Below are 16448 nucleotides of genomic sequence, written 5' to 3' on the forward strand. Positions count from 1 at the left end.
ACTCTTGCCACACCCATGCAAATAATCAGGCCAAGCCTAATGAGACCATTCTTTTTATGACCAAGAATAATCTTTGAGATTTTTATAGTCACAAAGGGGAAGTTATTAGGGAAACTGGAAAGACTTTAAAAGAAGCAAAAAAGATTACTGGGTAGGTGTACTTTCAACGAAATATTATATGCTGCTTCTGGGTTATCTGATTCTATAAGAATTTTGCCTCGCACCCCCTTTTTTTGGTTTTTGAGCTACTTTATAACCCTCTAAATTGTGGAAAACTGAGAGATGGAAATGATTATTGTCCAGACATACAGAATAATTCTGTCTGATTAAGATGCAATTAATTTCCTTCTGTGGACAGGCCAGTCTTGCATCTACTAGCAAATTCATTTTAGCATTCCTGATTGCTGATATATGTATTTGCTCTTTGAGTTCTCCTTTGGACCAATTTTTAAACAAATTACTTGTTTCTTAATTAATAAGCTAACTCAATCTTTTGACACATAGTTTATTTCACTCATTATTTCATGCTTATAAAAATAGATTTATCATGTGTTATTTAAAGTCTTTAACATATCTAAGTTCTCTTTAGACATAAGGGGTAATATAGAAATCTGGTTTTATTTTCTTCAAAAACTATGTATTTTTTCCTATCATTTATTAAGCAATCTTTATTTTTCCCCATTGATTTGAAAGACCACCTTTCTGGTATTATTTGGGTCATTTATGCATTCACTACTATGATCTATTTATTTATTTACACCCAGTTCAAGTCTGTTTTAAGTGCTATGGCTTTATAATACATTTGGATAATTTGGCAGGTTATTTTGATGTTGTACTGACTCTTCCAATGAGCAGATTTTTCTACCAACTTGGATTAGCCTAACATGTAAACTAATAAAAGATTTTTAAAAATTGATATTCAAAAATTGGCCTAGTTATTTGGGCCTCATCCACCCTTTCCAAACTAGGCAAAACACAATTACAAATCTAGAAAGTAAGAAAACAGGACATCTGATTTGCAAAGTTATCATTAAGCCCCGTGATGGTTAATATTAAGTGTCAACTTGATTGGACTGAAGGATGCTGGTAAAGTATTGTTTCTGGGCGTGTCTGCAAGGGTGTTGCCAGAGGAGACTGACATTTGAGTCAGTGGACTGGGAGAGGAAGACCCATCCTCAGTGTGGGTGGGCACCATCCAATAAGCTGCCAGCACAGCTAGAACAAAGCAGGTGGAAGAAGATGGGCTAAGCTGGCTTGCTTAGTCTTCTGGCTTTCATCTTTCTCCCATGCTGGGTGCCTCCTTCCATTCCTCCTGCCCTTGGACATCAGACTCCAGGTTCTTCAGCTTTTGGATTCTGGGACTTACACCAGTGGTTTGCCGGGAGCTCTCTGGCCTTTGGCCACAGACTGAGGGCTGCACTGTCAGCTTACCTGCTTTTGAGGCTTTTGGACTTGGACTTAGCTACTACCAGCTTCTTTCTTCCCCAGTTTACAGATGGCCTATTGTGAGACTTCGCCTTGTGATGGTGTGAGCCAACTCTCCCTAATAAACTCTCTTTCATATATACATATATCCTATTAGTTCTGTCCCTCTGGAGAGCCCTGACTAATACAAGCCCACAGTTTATTCCATGGGAAAGGGGGAGAATAGTTCTTCCCTGGCAATTCTGTGTAAAAAAGGACGGAATAGGACAGTATTAGCAAAGACTCGTGGAGGGAGAGTAGAAGGAAGAAGCCAGAACTATCAAAGGCACTGCAGGACTGGTCCTTTCGATTTGGAACAAAATCTGCTCAGATTCTCAATAGTCTTTTAACTTTTACCACTGCTTGAGTTTAAAAGTGATAATTACTCACACCCTTTGCCCTTGGGGTTTTGATCAATTAAGAAGTAGGCATAGGAGGCATGTAAGGATAAAAATATCAGCTTTATTCTGAATGAAGTTAGGTTGGAGAACATGACTTGGACTCCCGTGCCCCAGGTTTCTACTTTGAGTTTTGCATGTGTGCCACCAAGGCCCTGCAGAATGCGCTGCTGTCACCTGGGCAGGCCAGAGGAGTTCATCAAGGGGGTCTTCATCCCCAGCCACACCGTAAAAGACCCAGGCTATTCCTGTGCTAGCCCTGTCCACAAGAAGAACTTGGATAGCAGACTTTGGCCATCTTGCTGATCTGGTAAAGCCTTTCTAAGATGCTGGAGAGGAGCTGATGATGGATAAAGAAAAGACAAGAGGCTGCACTAGCTTTGACCCAATAGTTACTGAGAAAAGAAAGCGTTGATAGAATTTCCTATTTTATAGGTGGCAGCAACGTGGGTAGAGGAAGACTCAACTCCTTCCTACAACATAGGGCAGAAATTTATACTTATAAACATAAACTTGACTTAAAAAAGAAAATATTATGGTCAATATACTCTGATTATGAAGAATGGAGAAATGTAGTATATATTTCAGGCCAGATAGATTTCTATCAGAAGTATTTTAAAAAATATTTATGTTAGGGTTCTTAAATATATAACCTTCTATGATCTAGAACACTGACAAATGTGTACAACCCTTCTCCAGAAATCCTGAATAGTGTATATAGTACTCAACTGCCCCAGTTTAGTATTGCATTGCAAAAGAACAAGTACAAAATTTGTAAATATTTTTAGTTCACATTTTTTAATGTTTAAAAACTATGTTAACAGAGCAGTTATAGAAGAGAACTTCTTACATTTCTTTATTTACACCACACCCTGAAAAAAACCCAATTCTATTTGATTAACTATGAATAGCAAAGTTTTGTGACTTGTGACTCACTTAAATCACCCATCTGAAATTCATTTACAAGGTTTTTACATTAATAAAACAGTAGTGTGCTACACGTACCGGACTCAGATGAAGTCTAAAGTACACTGGACTCTAGAGAGTGGATTACATACCAATGACCAAGATTCAAGTGTTTGGGGAAGAAATTACCTAAGACAGTCTATGTTGGCGTCAACACTAAAAAAAAAGGCAAACATGCAGGACTTTCAAAGCGTGATTAGATAATGGTTCTTTGTTTTCTTTTCTTCAAATTTGTGCTCATAATTCATATTCAGGTTCCCTCTCCCCGCTTTCATAGATCCCAAAGTTTGAGAAATGCAGCAATTCAATTGTGAAAAAAACATTCTTCTCTCCAACTTCTGTTTTCACATATACTATGTAGTGGTATCAGTGTTAACAATGGAAGATCATTATGAAGAAACAATTTGTCATTTTGGGTATATCTGTTTCTATATGACAAGGATTTGTGTCTAAATATTCCTTATTTGTATCTCAGAGGACTATCTGTTAAATAATTGATCTTAATGCCAGCACAAGAAATCAATGGAACTATTTCTCAGACATTTCTTTCTCTAAACAATTAAGTAGGGTTTTAGGTTCCAAGTTTACATTGAGAGAATTATGTTACCTGGGAGAGAATGTAAATTTTTCTAATTCCCAAACAAAACCACTAATATCTAGGAAACATTTATTGTTTATATGCAGATCCTAGAGACTTCTATTTCAGTGTGGATCAACAACTGCAAAAATATACAGCCTCCTATTTATTTACAATAATATTTACATACAAATGAAGTATTTCCTGCAATAAGCCTCAGCTGCATAGATTCTTCCTTTAAAAATGTAAATTCGAGCCTGTATACAGATGGGCCCAGTTTCATAGCCCTTCCTTAGATAAAAACCTAAAGAAGGAAAATGTCTGCACCTTGTGAACTTTACATATTTTGCAAGAACTTTCTCTTTGAGATTTAGTGATAGTTGTTAGTTGTTAGACACCCTGCCTTCAGTTTGTACCTGAAAGCTTTATCTCGTTATAAATAATTCACTGTAATTTAGGGGAAGTATGTCCTGTTGCTAAAGAATTTTCAAACCTGCCATCCCCAAGGAAAATCATGTATTAGTATTGCTAAATGATGGTCTGTATCTTTGTTTTGAAGGTGGCTAGATGTTTGCTGTGAATTTGAATGGGAGAATCATATTCTTAAAGTTTACACCCCCTCTAAGCCTAAATTATATTCTTAAAGTTTACACCCCCTCTAAGCCTAAAGCCATTTAAATTGATAAACTGAGAGAGACAAACAGGTTTCACTCTAAGGTATAAAATCCAATATCTGATCATATTCCTGACCTCCCCCCGACTCCAACTAAATGTGCCCTAGTCCAACACCGTGCCCCACTGAATTGGAACTCACTATTTCATTCTTTTGAGAGCAGTTTGTAGCTCCTTAAGTAGAGCAGACCTTTCAGTAGAGAATTCGCTTTAAAAGGAGGACAGGATTATCATCACACGATTAACACAAACACTGGAGAACTTACTTCTGGCAAATTTAGTATTTCTTCTAAGTCTGCATTTACAAAGGGTCTTTTCTTTTAATTTCTTTCACAACTGCCCCGCCCCCACTAAAGCCTCACTTTCATTTCCTCTCAGCTTTAAAAAATAAAATGTTATCATGCCTCAGCCCGAGGTAACACCGAGTGCAAGCAGCTTGTGTTTAGGGATGTGCACCTGCACTGGTATTTTCAACGAGAAGGGGATGACCAGGTGGCATCCCTGGATTCACTCGCTTTCTTGCCATTGCAGAGACCCCTGCCGCCAGGCTCCTTTCCTCCCCTCCCTAAAGCCTTTCTCCTGTATCTTGCACCATGAGTCCTAGCAATCATCTTGTGAGGTAGGATGAATGGGAAGTAAAAGTGAGACTCATTGACGTAGGGTGATTCTCAAACTTGATGCACTTTAGAATCATCTGCTGAGTCCCTCCCTGAGAGCTTCTGACTTCACCGTGTCTGGGAGGGGGCTGAGAATCTGCATTCTAATGAGGTCCCTGATGATGCTGATGCTACTGGTCTAGGGGCCACACTTTGAGAACCACTGGCTTAGAGGCATGAATCAAGCTCCAAAAAGCAGTCAGTTTCAGGGTAACAGTCTTAGGTGCTCTCTGAAACACTGAGGAATCTTACCACAACCTGTGTCCACCATAAGCCCTATCACCATCACCCATCTGGGTGCTTCTTTTTCTCAACAGGGTCTGTACCTGTAAAAAAGGAAAGTGGGTGGAAAGCTTTTTTTTTTTCCTTTTTTCTTGTTTTCTAACCTCCCAGCTGATTCCTGGAGAGTTAAAACATGGTTACTAGCACTAAAAACATTAAAAGCGCTGTGCGCTGGCCTCAATGACTGGTACATGGGGGAAGCTGTGCAGCAGCATCCTTTTCTGTGGTGGGCAGGGCAGGATATGGGCCATAGGAGCCAAAAGTCAGACAAGCAGAAGAAGGCAGACTATGCCTGAACCATCCAGACAACAGCAGAGGTAGCAGCTGACGGATGTCCCTGGAGGTTTCTGACCCATGAGAGGCCCCTTCACCCTCCTTCACCCTCCTTCTACCATCAGGCTTTCTGGCAGTTATGGACTTATTCCTCCCCATTTTTGCTGGACACCATGTTTCAGGCCACTCTGGTCACCTGTAGTCTGGTGGCATCTCTACCCCCACTGTCCAGTAGGTGGGATGTGGCTGGGATGGACAGTCCAGATTCTACTAACAGGCAACTCTGAACAAACACCCTCCCTGGAAACAATATTATATTTGATGGTTAGATTCTTTAGCAAACCTATTACATTATTCGATTTCAGCTAAACTATGGGTTTGATCATCTTTTCCAGCTGCTCTAGGGGCCTAACCACCGTGGATAACGTGGTCTCTAAAGGAAAATACATTCCAGGTTGCAAACAATCAACTGATCAACTGACAACCTTTGGAATATGATCTCCTTATATATTGGGGCTCCCTGTGCCTAAACAGAGTAGGTTTCCCTCCTGTGCGTATTTCAACAGCCCCACTTCCAATAAGTAACATTAAGTAAATTAGGGATTGACAGTATTCTGTGTTACAATAACTAGAGAACAGTTCTAAATCCAAAGTGTGAAACTGGCACTGTTCACTAGTATAGAGATCCTACCTACCAAAGGAAAATGTGCTGCTTCCCATGGCTAAGGTATAGTATTCTTTAATCTACTAATTTAGCAGAAAAACTTCCAGAGCACTTGACTGTGCTGTTTAAATTCGACCTAACATCTGTGATACATGTATTTTTGGCTACCAATTCACTATTCTGAACAAGAATAAGAGCAGTACACTTTACAGCTAATCCCACACAAAGGATGTAACTAATCAGTGATATTTGACAAATCACAGTAGGTCTATTACATTCAGTCAACAACAAATTTAGATAAACATACAAAGGTTTTTAAAAATATGTGTGGTATCACACACAGCAACAACAGTGTGCCTCCTCTAAACAAATCTATTTTAAATAAATATTCCTTGTATTGACACGTGAAACCCAGAGGCCCAAAAATATCCTACACATCCCAGTTAATGATAATGTTCTAAATTGACTTTGTGAGTGTAAAATGAATTGCTATAAAGTAACAAGGAAAATACAAAGTAGCATAATAAAGCTTGTGAACGAAATTATGTATTTTTAAAGGTAAGGTCATCCCACTACCTGGCTATTTCATTACTGGTGCTCTAGACAAGCTCCCAAGAACCGACTGAATCTTGGCTTGTTCTGTTTCTGTCATTGCTTATATAATATGGAAAACATTGCTGAAAAGGACAGAGATGACCATAGATATGGCTAGGGTAGGTATTCATATCTAGATATCTGAACTCTGACCTAATGTGGATATGATTCTGTAGCATTATATTAAAAGCTATGATGATGCAATGCAGAAAATAACCTTTCATTCTCCCCTCAAGAGGATCACGACAGGTGCTTCAATGCCTGCCGTATCTATGGGACATTAGTGTGATTCTCAGTGAGAGTGAAGGCCTTTGGGGATTTGAGTCAGGAAGAGAACATGGCTAAGTGCCTGGAAACTCTGCAAACAGTCTGCAGTTAGATTCTACTTATCTCTGGATAAGAAATCTGTGCTCAGTGAAATTATGTGTTTGGAAAATTCAACCAGAATATAGAGGAAACATAAGTCCTGTTTCAAGAGGCCAGCTCACGGAGCATGCACATTTCTCACCATATGCAAGCTACAGACAATTCAATCACAGGGCATGGCCCCACTTAGGGGAATGCAGTTCTGGGTTTCCTTGCTATCCCTATTCCTTTTTCAGCTACAAACTCTCCTCTTTTTCAGCCTCTTCAGTTTCCTCGTGCTCCCTTTAGGAGAGGGACTAGGGTAAGAGTACCAGGCAACTCTGTCCTCCTGCATGGACAGTTGAGATGGGCAGTAATGGCACAGTCCTTGGTTGGGGAAGAGAAGAGGAGACAGCACAGTCACTGAGACCCCCTTGTCTTCCTCATCTGAGGGAAGGAAGGTACTCAGTGATTCTGTCAGACGCTCTTCACAAAGACTTTCTCTGAGGGTATTTTTTTTTTCCCACAAGACTAGATGGAGAATTAATGAAGAAGAAATGGAAATGAGGCTTATTTAAGGTACAAAAATCTTGTATTTGTAATAACCTAGATTTATAGATATAAAACAAGTCTTTTAAAGACTTCCCTAAAGTACTCAATATAAAACAGGGGTTACTTATCCTAGATCATCCTTACTTAGGTACACATGATTCTCTGTGCAACTAGCTGGTGGACATGAATAAAAGCTGCTGGGCCTGTAATGTACTAAAACATTTTTCTCCCTTCAGCGAGGCAGGGTTGAAGGCTAAACGCATCAGAGTAGTATTTTCTTAGGCATTTTGGACAATCATTTTGCAGTAGGTTCTATAGGTTTTCCCCAGTGAAAGTTGACTCAGACCAGAGTAACTCTGACACAAGTTGCCAAGAGGGAAACAATATTTCATTTGCTAGATTACCCAAATGTGTAGCTTCATTTAATTACCAAGGTAAGAATCATCCCCAATGACTTTTCAGCTGAGAACACTTGCCAGAGAATGTCTCTGGATGGGAATGGATGTGGTACCAGCTAGTCCACTGGACTACCCGAGCTCAGCTGCCAGGTGATCAGAGCCACCTCAAATATTGGGCATGCTCTGATTCAGCAGTGGCAGTGCCCTATAACTTTCAGATGATTATCTCTGTGTGCTATGTTAACCAAAATAGGCAAATTATTTACGAAACCATTTTTTTTCTGTAAAGCAAAATAAATATATACAATTCAAGATTCTTTTCTCTTCTAAAAAGGTACAGATAGTGTGAGCTGAACATCAGTAGGAAAATTATTTCAGAATCTGGATGTATAATAAATAAACATGATTGCATATCATGTTTCCAAAGTTCTAAGAGACTGGGAAGCCACAAAACATAGAGTTAGACGGGTAAAAAAATGACTGCGAAAAGTACTGGGAAATATGATTGTATGAAAACTGAAAAAAAAATTCACAATCCCTAAATTGATCCCAAATCTTGGAGGGACATGAAGCATTATAGAAACACGTCTCTGTTTTGCAACCAAAGTATTATTCCATTTTAAGTATTCTGTACATTTCTGTTTGCTTCTGTAAACTTGCAGAATAAGTGGTGAGAGATTGCTGATGTGTGGGGACTTGACTGAGTAGACAACAGGGCTGTTTCTTTTTCTTGGCGGGTCTCAGTGGCCTTCGTCGCCACTCGATGAGCAGGCCCAGTCATAGATGACCAAGGGAATGCTGACCAAGGAGAACAACACCCCCAGGCCTAAGAAAGCGGCAGCCTGGAGCAAGAGAAAGGCAAGGGTTATTTTCAGTGCAGCAAAAATTTTCCACATGTACCTGGGGAAAAAAAAATAGAATGGTTTTCCCTCTCCCTTTGTGTCCCCTGGTATTCAGAGTTTGTCACAACCATGGCTGAACTGTGAGAATCTTTCTAAAATTGTATGAATCCGATTCTGCAAGGATGGGAAAATAGAAAAAAAAAAAAAAAAACAAGCTAAGCAGAGTAGTCCTCTATGTCCCATTCTTTGACTTCATGGTCACTTCAAGTGTGTGTATCCATTCTACAAATGACTGGGTACCCTTATGGCTTCTCTCAAACTAATATTACAACCAAAGGGGAAAAAAAGGCCTTAGAAAATATCCAGGTCATTTTGTTATTCATTACCTACCAACCTAGCTGATCACTGGCAAGCAAACATTTCTGTATGAAAAAGTGGAAAAAAACATACAAAAGCAAAATAGATTTAAGTGAAATAGGAAACAGGTGTCAAAAACTAAGTTACCTGAAGGGCTGATGAAGGCCATAGGTGGACAGATGATGATATGGTTTGGTGTGTCCCTACCCAAATCTCATCTTGAATTTTAGCTCCCATAATTCCCACGTCATAGGAGTGACCCGGTGGGAGGTAATTGAGTCCTGGGGGCAGATCTTTCCCATGCTGTGCTCGTGATAGTGAATACATCTCATGAGATCTGTTGGTTTTATAAAGGAGAGTTCCCCTGAACATGCTCTCTGCCTGCCACCATGTAAAATGTGCCTTTGCTCCTTGTTTGCCCTCCACTATGATTGTGAGGCCTCCCCAGTCGTGTGGAATTGTGAGTCAATTAAACCTCTTTCCTTTATAAATTACCCTGTCTCAGGTATTTTTTTAAATTATGCTTCAACTTCTAGGGTACATGTGCACAACGTGCAGGTTTGTCACATAGGTATACATGTGCCATGTTGGTTTGCTGCACCCATCAACTTGTAATTTACATTAGGTATTTCTCCTAATGCCATCCCTCCCCAAGCCCCCCACCCTATGACAGGCCCCGGTGTGTGATGTTCCCTGTCCTGTGTCCATGTGTTCTTGTTGCTCAACTCCCACCTATGAGTGAAAACATGCAGTGTTTGGTTTTCTGTCCTTGTGATAGTTTGCTTAGAATGATGGTTTCCAGCTTCATCCATGTACCTTCAAAGGACATGAGCTCATCCTTTTTTTATGGCTGCGTAGTATTCCATGGTGTACATATGTCACATTTTCTTAATCCAGTCTATCATTGATGGACATCTGGGTTGGTTCCAAGTCTTTGCTATTGTGAATAGTGCCACAATAAACATACGTGTGCATGTGCCTTTATAGTAGCATGATTTATAATCCTTTGGGTATATACCCAGTAATGGGATGGCTGGGTCAAATGGTATTTCTAGTTCTGGATCCTTGAGGAATCACCATACTGTCTTCCATAATGGTTGAACTAATAATTTACACTCCCACCAACAGCATAAAAGCGTTCCTATTTCTCCACATCCTCTCCAGCCTCTGTTGTCTCCTGACTTTTTAATGATCGCCATTCTAACTGGTGTGAGATGGTATCTCATTGTGGTTTTGATTTGCATTTCTCTGACGACCAGTGATGATGAGCATTTTTTCATATCTCTGTTGGCTGCATAAATATCTTCTTTTGAGAAGTGTCTGTTCATATCCATTGCCCACTTTTTGATGGGGTTGTTTTTTTCTTGTAAATTTGTTTAAGTTCTTTGTAGATTCTGGATATTAGCCCTTTGTCAGGTGGGTAGACTGCAAAGATTTTCTCCCATTCTGTAGGTTGCCTGTTTACTCTGATGGTGGTTTCTTTTGCTGTGCAGAAGCTCTTTCGTTTAATTAGATCCCATTTGTCTATTTTGGCTTTTGTTGCCATTGCTTTTTGTGTTTTAGCAATGAAGTCTTTGCCCATGTCTGTGTCCTGAATGGTATTTCCTAGGTTTTCTTCTAGGGTTTTTATGGTTTTAGGTCTAACATTTAAGTCTTTAATCCATCTGGAATTAATCTTTTGTATAAGGTGTAAGGAAGGGATCCAGTTTCAGCTTTCTACAAATGGCTAGCCACTTTTCCCAGCACCATTTATTAAATAGGGAACACTTCCCCCATTGCTTGTTTTTGTTAGGTTTGTCAAAGTTCAGATGGTTGTAGATGTGTGGCGTTAATTCTGAGGCCTCTGTTCTGTTCCATTGGTCCATATATCTGTTTTGGTACCAGTACCATGCTGTTTTGGTTACTGTTGCCTTGCAGTATGGTTTGAAGTCAGGTAGCATGATGCCTCCAGCTTGTTCTTTTTGCATAGGATTGTCTTGACTATGTGAGCTCTTTTTTGGTTCCATATGAACTTTAAAGTAGTTTTTTCCAATTCTATGAAGAGTCAGTGGTAGCTTGATGAGGATAGCATTGAATCTATAAATTACCTTAGGAAGTATGGCCCTTTATATGATATCAATTCTTCCTATTCATGAGCATGGAATGTTCTTCCATTTGTTTGTGTCCTCTTTTATTTCATTGAGCAGTGGTTTGTAGTTCTCCCTGAAGAGGTCCTTCACATCCCTTGTAAGTTGGATTTCTAGGTATTTTATTCCCTTTAGAGTAAATGTGAATGGGATTTCACTCATGATTTGGCTGTTTGTCTATTATTGGTGTATAGGAATGCTTGTAATTTTTGCACTTTCATTTTGTATCCTGAGACTTTGCTGAAGTTCCTTATCAGTTTAAGGAGATTTTGGGCTGAGATGATGGGGTTTTCTAAATATACAATTAGGTCATCTGCAAACAGAGACAATTTGACTTCCTCTTTTCCTAACTGAATATCCTTTTTTTCTTTCTTGTGCCTGATTGCCCTAGCCAGAAGTTCCAACACTATGTTGAATAAGAGTGGTGAGAGAGGGCATCCTGTCTTGTGATGGTTTTCAAAGGGAATGCTTCTAGTTTGTGTCCATTCAGTATGATATTGGCTGTGGGTTTGTCATAAATAGCTCTTTATTATTTTGAGATATGTTCCATCAATACCTAGCTTATTGAGAGTTTTTAGCATGAAGGACTGCTGAATTTTGTCAAAGGTCTTTTCTACACCTATTGAGATAATCATGTGGTTTTTGTCATTGGTTCTCTTTATGTGATGGATTACATTTATTGATTTGCATATGTTGAACCAGTCTTGCATCCCAGGGATGAAGCTGACTTGATCGTGGTGGATAAGCATTTTGATGTGCTGCTGGATTTGGTTGGCCAGTATTTTATTGAAGATTTTTGCATCAATGTTCCTGAGGGATATTGGCCTAAAATTCTCTTTTTTTGTTGTGTCTCTACCAGGCTTTGATAACAGGATGATATTAGCCTCATAAAACGAGTTAGGGAGGATTCTTTCTTTTCTACTGATTGAAATAGTTTCAGGAGGAATGGTGCCAGCTCCTCTTTGTATGTCTGATAGAATTCGGCTGTGAATCCTTCTGGTCCTGGACTTTTTTTTGGTTGGTAGGCTATTATTTACTGCCTCCACTTCAGAACCCGTTATTGATCTATTCAGATATTCAACTTCTTCCTGGTTTAATCTTGGGAGGGTGTATGTGCCCAGGTATTTATACATTTCTTCTGGATTTTCTAGTTTATTTGCATAGAGGTGTTTATAGTATTCTCTGATGGTAGTTTGTGTTTCTGTGGGATCGGTGGTGATATCCCTTTATCATTTTTTAATTGTGTCTATTTGATTCTTCTCTCTTTTCTTCTTTATTAGTCTTGCTAGCAGTCTATCTATTTTGTTGATCTTTTCAAAAAACCAGCCCCTGGATAAACTGATGTTTTGAAGGGTTTTTTTGTGTATGTGTGTCTCTATCTCCTTCAATTCTGCTCCGATCTAAGTTATTTCTTACCTTCTGCTAGCTTTTGAATGTGTTTGCTCTTGCTTCTCTAGTTCTTTTAATTGTGATGTTAGGGTGTCGATTTTAGATCTTCCTTGCTTTCTCTTGTGGGCATTTAGTGCTATAAATTTGCCTGTACACACTGCTTTAAATATGTCCCAGAGATTCTGGTATGTTGTATCTTTGTTCTCTTTGGTTTCAAAGAACATCTTTATTAATGCCTTCATTTCGTTATTTACCCAGTAGTCATTCAGGAGCAGGTTGTTCAGTTTCCATGTAGTTGTGTGGTTTTCAGTGAGTTTCTTAATCCTGAGTTCTAATTTGATTGCACTGTGTCTGAGAGACAGTTTTTTTGTGATTTCTGTTCTTTTAAAATTTGCTGAGTATTTTACTACCAATTATGTGGCCAATTTTAGAATAAGTGCAATGTAGTGCTGAGAATAATATATATTCTGTTGATTTGGGGTGGAGTGTTCTGTGGATGTCTATTAGGTCTGCTTGGTGCAGAGCTGAGTTCAAGTCCTGGATATCCTCCATAACCTTCTGTCTCATTGATCTGTCTAATATTGACAGTGGGGTGTTAAAGTCTCCCATTATTATTGTGTGGGAATCTAAGTCTCTTTGTAGGTCTCTAAGGACTTGCTATATGAATCTGGGTGCTCCTGTGTTGAGTGCATATATATTTAGAATAGTTAGCTCTTCTTGGTGAATTGATCCCTTTACCACTATGTAGTGGCCCTCTTTATCTCTTTTGATCTTTATTGGTTTAAAGTCTGGTTTATCAGAGACTAGGATGGCAACTCCCGTTTTTTTCTTTTTCTTTTCTTTTTTTTTTTGCTTTCTATTTGCTTGGTCGATCTTCCTCCATCCATTTATTTTGAGCCTATGTGCGTCTTTGCATGTGTGATGGGTCTCCTCAATACAGCACACTGATGGTTCTTGACTCTTTATCAAATTTGCCAATCTGTGTCTTTTAATTGGGGTATTTAGCTCATTTACACTTAAGGTTAATATTGTTATGTTTGAATTTGATCCTGTCATTATGATGTTAGTTGTTTTTTTTGCTCGTTAGTTGATGTGGTTTTTTCATAGCATCACTAGTCTTTACCATTTGGCATGTTTTTGCAGTGGCTGGTACTGGTTGGTCCTTTCTATGTTTAGTGCTTCCTTCGGAGCTTTTGTAAGGCAGGCCTGGTGGTGACACAATCTCTCAGCATTTGCTTGTCTGTAAAGGATTTTATTTCTCCTTCACCTATGAAGCTTAGTTTGGCTGGATATGAGATTCTGGGTTGAAAATTCTTTTCTTTAAGAATGTTGAATATTGGCCCCCACTCTCTTCTGGCTTGTAGGGTTTCTGCCGAGAGATCTGCTGTTAGTCTGATGGGCTTCCCTTTGTGGGTAACCTGACCTTTCTCTCTGGCTGCCCTTAACATTTTTTCCTTCGTTTCAACCTTGGTGAATCTGACAATTATGTGTCTTGGGGTTGCTCTTCTCGAGGAGTATCATGGTGTTTTCTGTATTTCCTGAATTTGAATACTGGCCTGCCTTGCTAGGTTGGGGAAGTTCTCCTGGATAGTATCCTGAAGAGTGTTTTCTAACTTGGATCTATTCTCGCTGTCACTTTCAGGAACACCAATCGAACGTATATTTGGTCTTTTCATATAGTCCCATATTTCTTGGAGGGTTTGTTCATTTCTTTTCACTCTTTTTTCTCTAAACTTCTTTTCTAGCTTTATTTCATTAATTTGATCTTCAATCACTGATACCCTTTCTTCCATCTGATCAAATCGGCTATTGAAGCTTGTGCATGGGTCATGATGTTCTCGTGCTGTAGTTTTAAGCTTCATCAGGTCATCTGAGGTCTTCTCTACACTGTTTATTCTGGTTAGCCATTGATCTAATCTTTTTTCATGGTTTTTAGCTTCCTTGCAATGGGTTAGAACATCCTCCTTTAGCTTGGAGAAGTTTGTTATTACCGACTTTCTGAAGCCTACTTCTGTCAACTCGTCAAACTCATTCTTCATTCAGTATTGTTCCCTTATTGGTGAGGAACTGCGATCCTTTGGAGAAGAGGTGCTCTGCTTTTTGGAATTTTCAGCTTTTCTGCTCTGGTTTCTCTTCAACTTTGTGGTTTTATCTACCTTTGGTCTTTGATGTTGGTGACCTGTAGATGGGGCTTTGGTGTGGATGACCTTTTTGTTGATGTTGATGCTATTCCTTTCTCTTTGTTAGTTTTCCTTCTAATAGACCCCTCAGCTGCAGATTTGTTGGGGTTTGCTGGAGGTGCACTCCAGAACCTGTTTGCCTGGGTATCACCAGCAAAGGCTGCAAAACAGCAAATATTGCTGCCTGATCCTTCCTCTGGAAGCTTCGTCCCAGCAGGGCACCTGTGTGTGTGAAGTGTCAGTCAGCCCCTGCTGGGAGGTGTTTCCCAGTCAGGTACCTGCTTGCGGCAGCAGTCTGTCTGTTCTTGGAGCTCAAATGCCGTGCCGAGAGAACCACTGCTCTCTTCAGAGCTGTCAGACAGGGACATTTAAGTCTGCAGAAGCTGTCTGCTGCCTTTTTTTCTGCTCTGCTCTGTCCCCAGAGGTGGACTCTATAGAGGCAGTAGGCCTTGATGAGCAGCAGTGGGCTCCATCCAGCTCATGCTTCTCGGCCTCTTTGTTTACACTGTGAGCTACACAAGCCTCAGGAATGGTGGATTCCCCCCTGGATCAAGCTGCAGCCTCGCAGGTCGATCTCAGACTGTTGCGCTAGCAGTGAGTAAGGCTCCACTGGCATGGGACCCACTGAGCCAGACATGGGAGGGTATTTCCTGGTCTGCTGGTTGCTAAGACTGTGGGAAAAGTGCAATATTTGGTCAGGAGTGTACCGTTTCTCCAGGTATAGTCTGTCATGGCTTCCCTTGGCTAAGAAAGGGAAATCCGCTGACCCCTTGTGCTTCCTGGGTGAGGCGATGCCCCACCCTGCTTCAGTTTGCCCTCCGTGGGCTGTACCCACTGTCCAACCAGTCCCAATGAGATGAACCAGGTACCTCAGTTGGAAATGCAGAAATCACTCATCTTCTACAATCTTGCTGGGAGCTGCAGACTGGAGCTGTTCCTATTTGGCTATCTTGGAAGCAATCTCGGGTATTTCTTTATTAGCAGTGTGAGAACAGACTAATACAGATTACTAAATCCAGAATCCAGAGAACACAAGATTACATGTTCCTTGTGCTTGAGCATGTTCAGTGAGAGCGCTGCAGGGAGAAGGATGATGCATTCTGAGAGCCAACAGGGCTGGACTGGAAACTGGAGGAGGAGAAAGAGCTAGGGAAGGAGAGGAGCGAATTGGGGGTTGAGATGGCTGCACATGGCATATCATCCTGGGTTCAGTCTAACTCCCAGTGATCCCTACACAGATGGAGCCCTTGTCTAATGCCATTTGGCAGACCCTACTACTCGTTTTATTATGGGACCAGGGTTGGAGAAGCTCAGAATTCATGGACAGCAGGCCTCCACCATTTTCAGATTTAGTCTGAATATACTGCCATTGTGCCAGAGTGACTGCTTCATCCTCTCTGTCCTCATTAAGCCCCTACAGGTAAGTCTTGGAAAGATTTGGGAATTAAGGTTTCAGGGGTGATCATGTTGGAGAACTGGATGCTCTAATAGCATCAGTGCTGCTTTTCCTAAATGCACAGGGATGACCCTCCTGCCTACACTTCTCATCTGGATCTGTTGACTCAGGTAACAGGTACAATTGCAGTGCTTTCACCAGCTGGGAGGGCAAGTAGGAAGCCTTCTCTGAGGCCAAGCAAAATGGAGCTCCAGAAGAGACTCAGGTACCAGCCACTTCACCCCTGCTTCCCTCACTGTCTCCAAGTGCACCACCTT

General features: G+C 40.4%; 1 protein-coding gene across 5 annotated transcripts in view; it reads right to left on the bottom strand.

Moving 5' to 3' along the window:
- Positions 1-2641: 2641 nt before the first annotated feature.
- The window catches only part of SLC38A1 (solute carrier family 38 member 1), an 86909-nt gene continuing 73102 nt past the window's right edge, over positions 2642-16448 (bottom strand). For 3 of the 5 annotated variants that reach the window (XM_017945823.3, XM_009180569.4, XM_017945822.3), the window contains one exon: positions 7416-8683. In XM_017945823.3, coding sequence (XP_017801312.2) covers positions 8582-8683 — 102 coding nt within the window. In that variant the 3' untranslated portion in view covers positions 7416-8581. Of the gene's footprint in view, positions 8684-16448 lie in introns of all 5 variants that reach the window. The other 2 variants (XM_021922241.2, XM_021922242.2) reach the window with 2 other exon arrangements.

The sequence above is a fragment of the Papio anubis genome, chromosome 9 (assembly GCF_008728515.1).
Source record: "Papio anubis isolate 15944 chromosome 9, Panubis1.0, whole genome shotgun sequence".
NCBI classification, from domain to species: domain Eukaryota; kingdom Metazoa; phylum Chordata; class Mammalia; order Primates; family Cercopithecidae; genus Papio; species Papio anubis.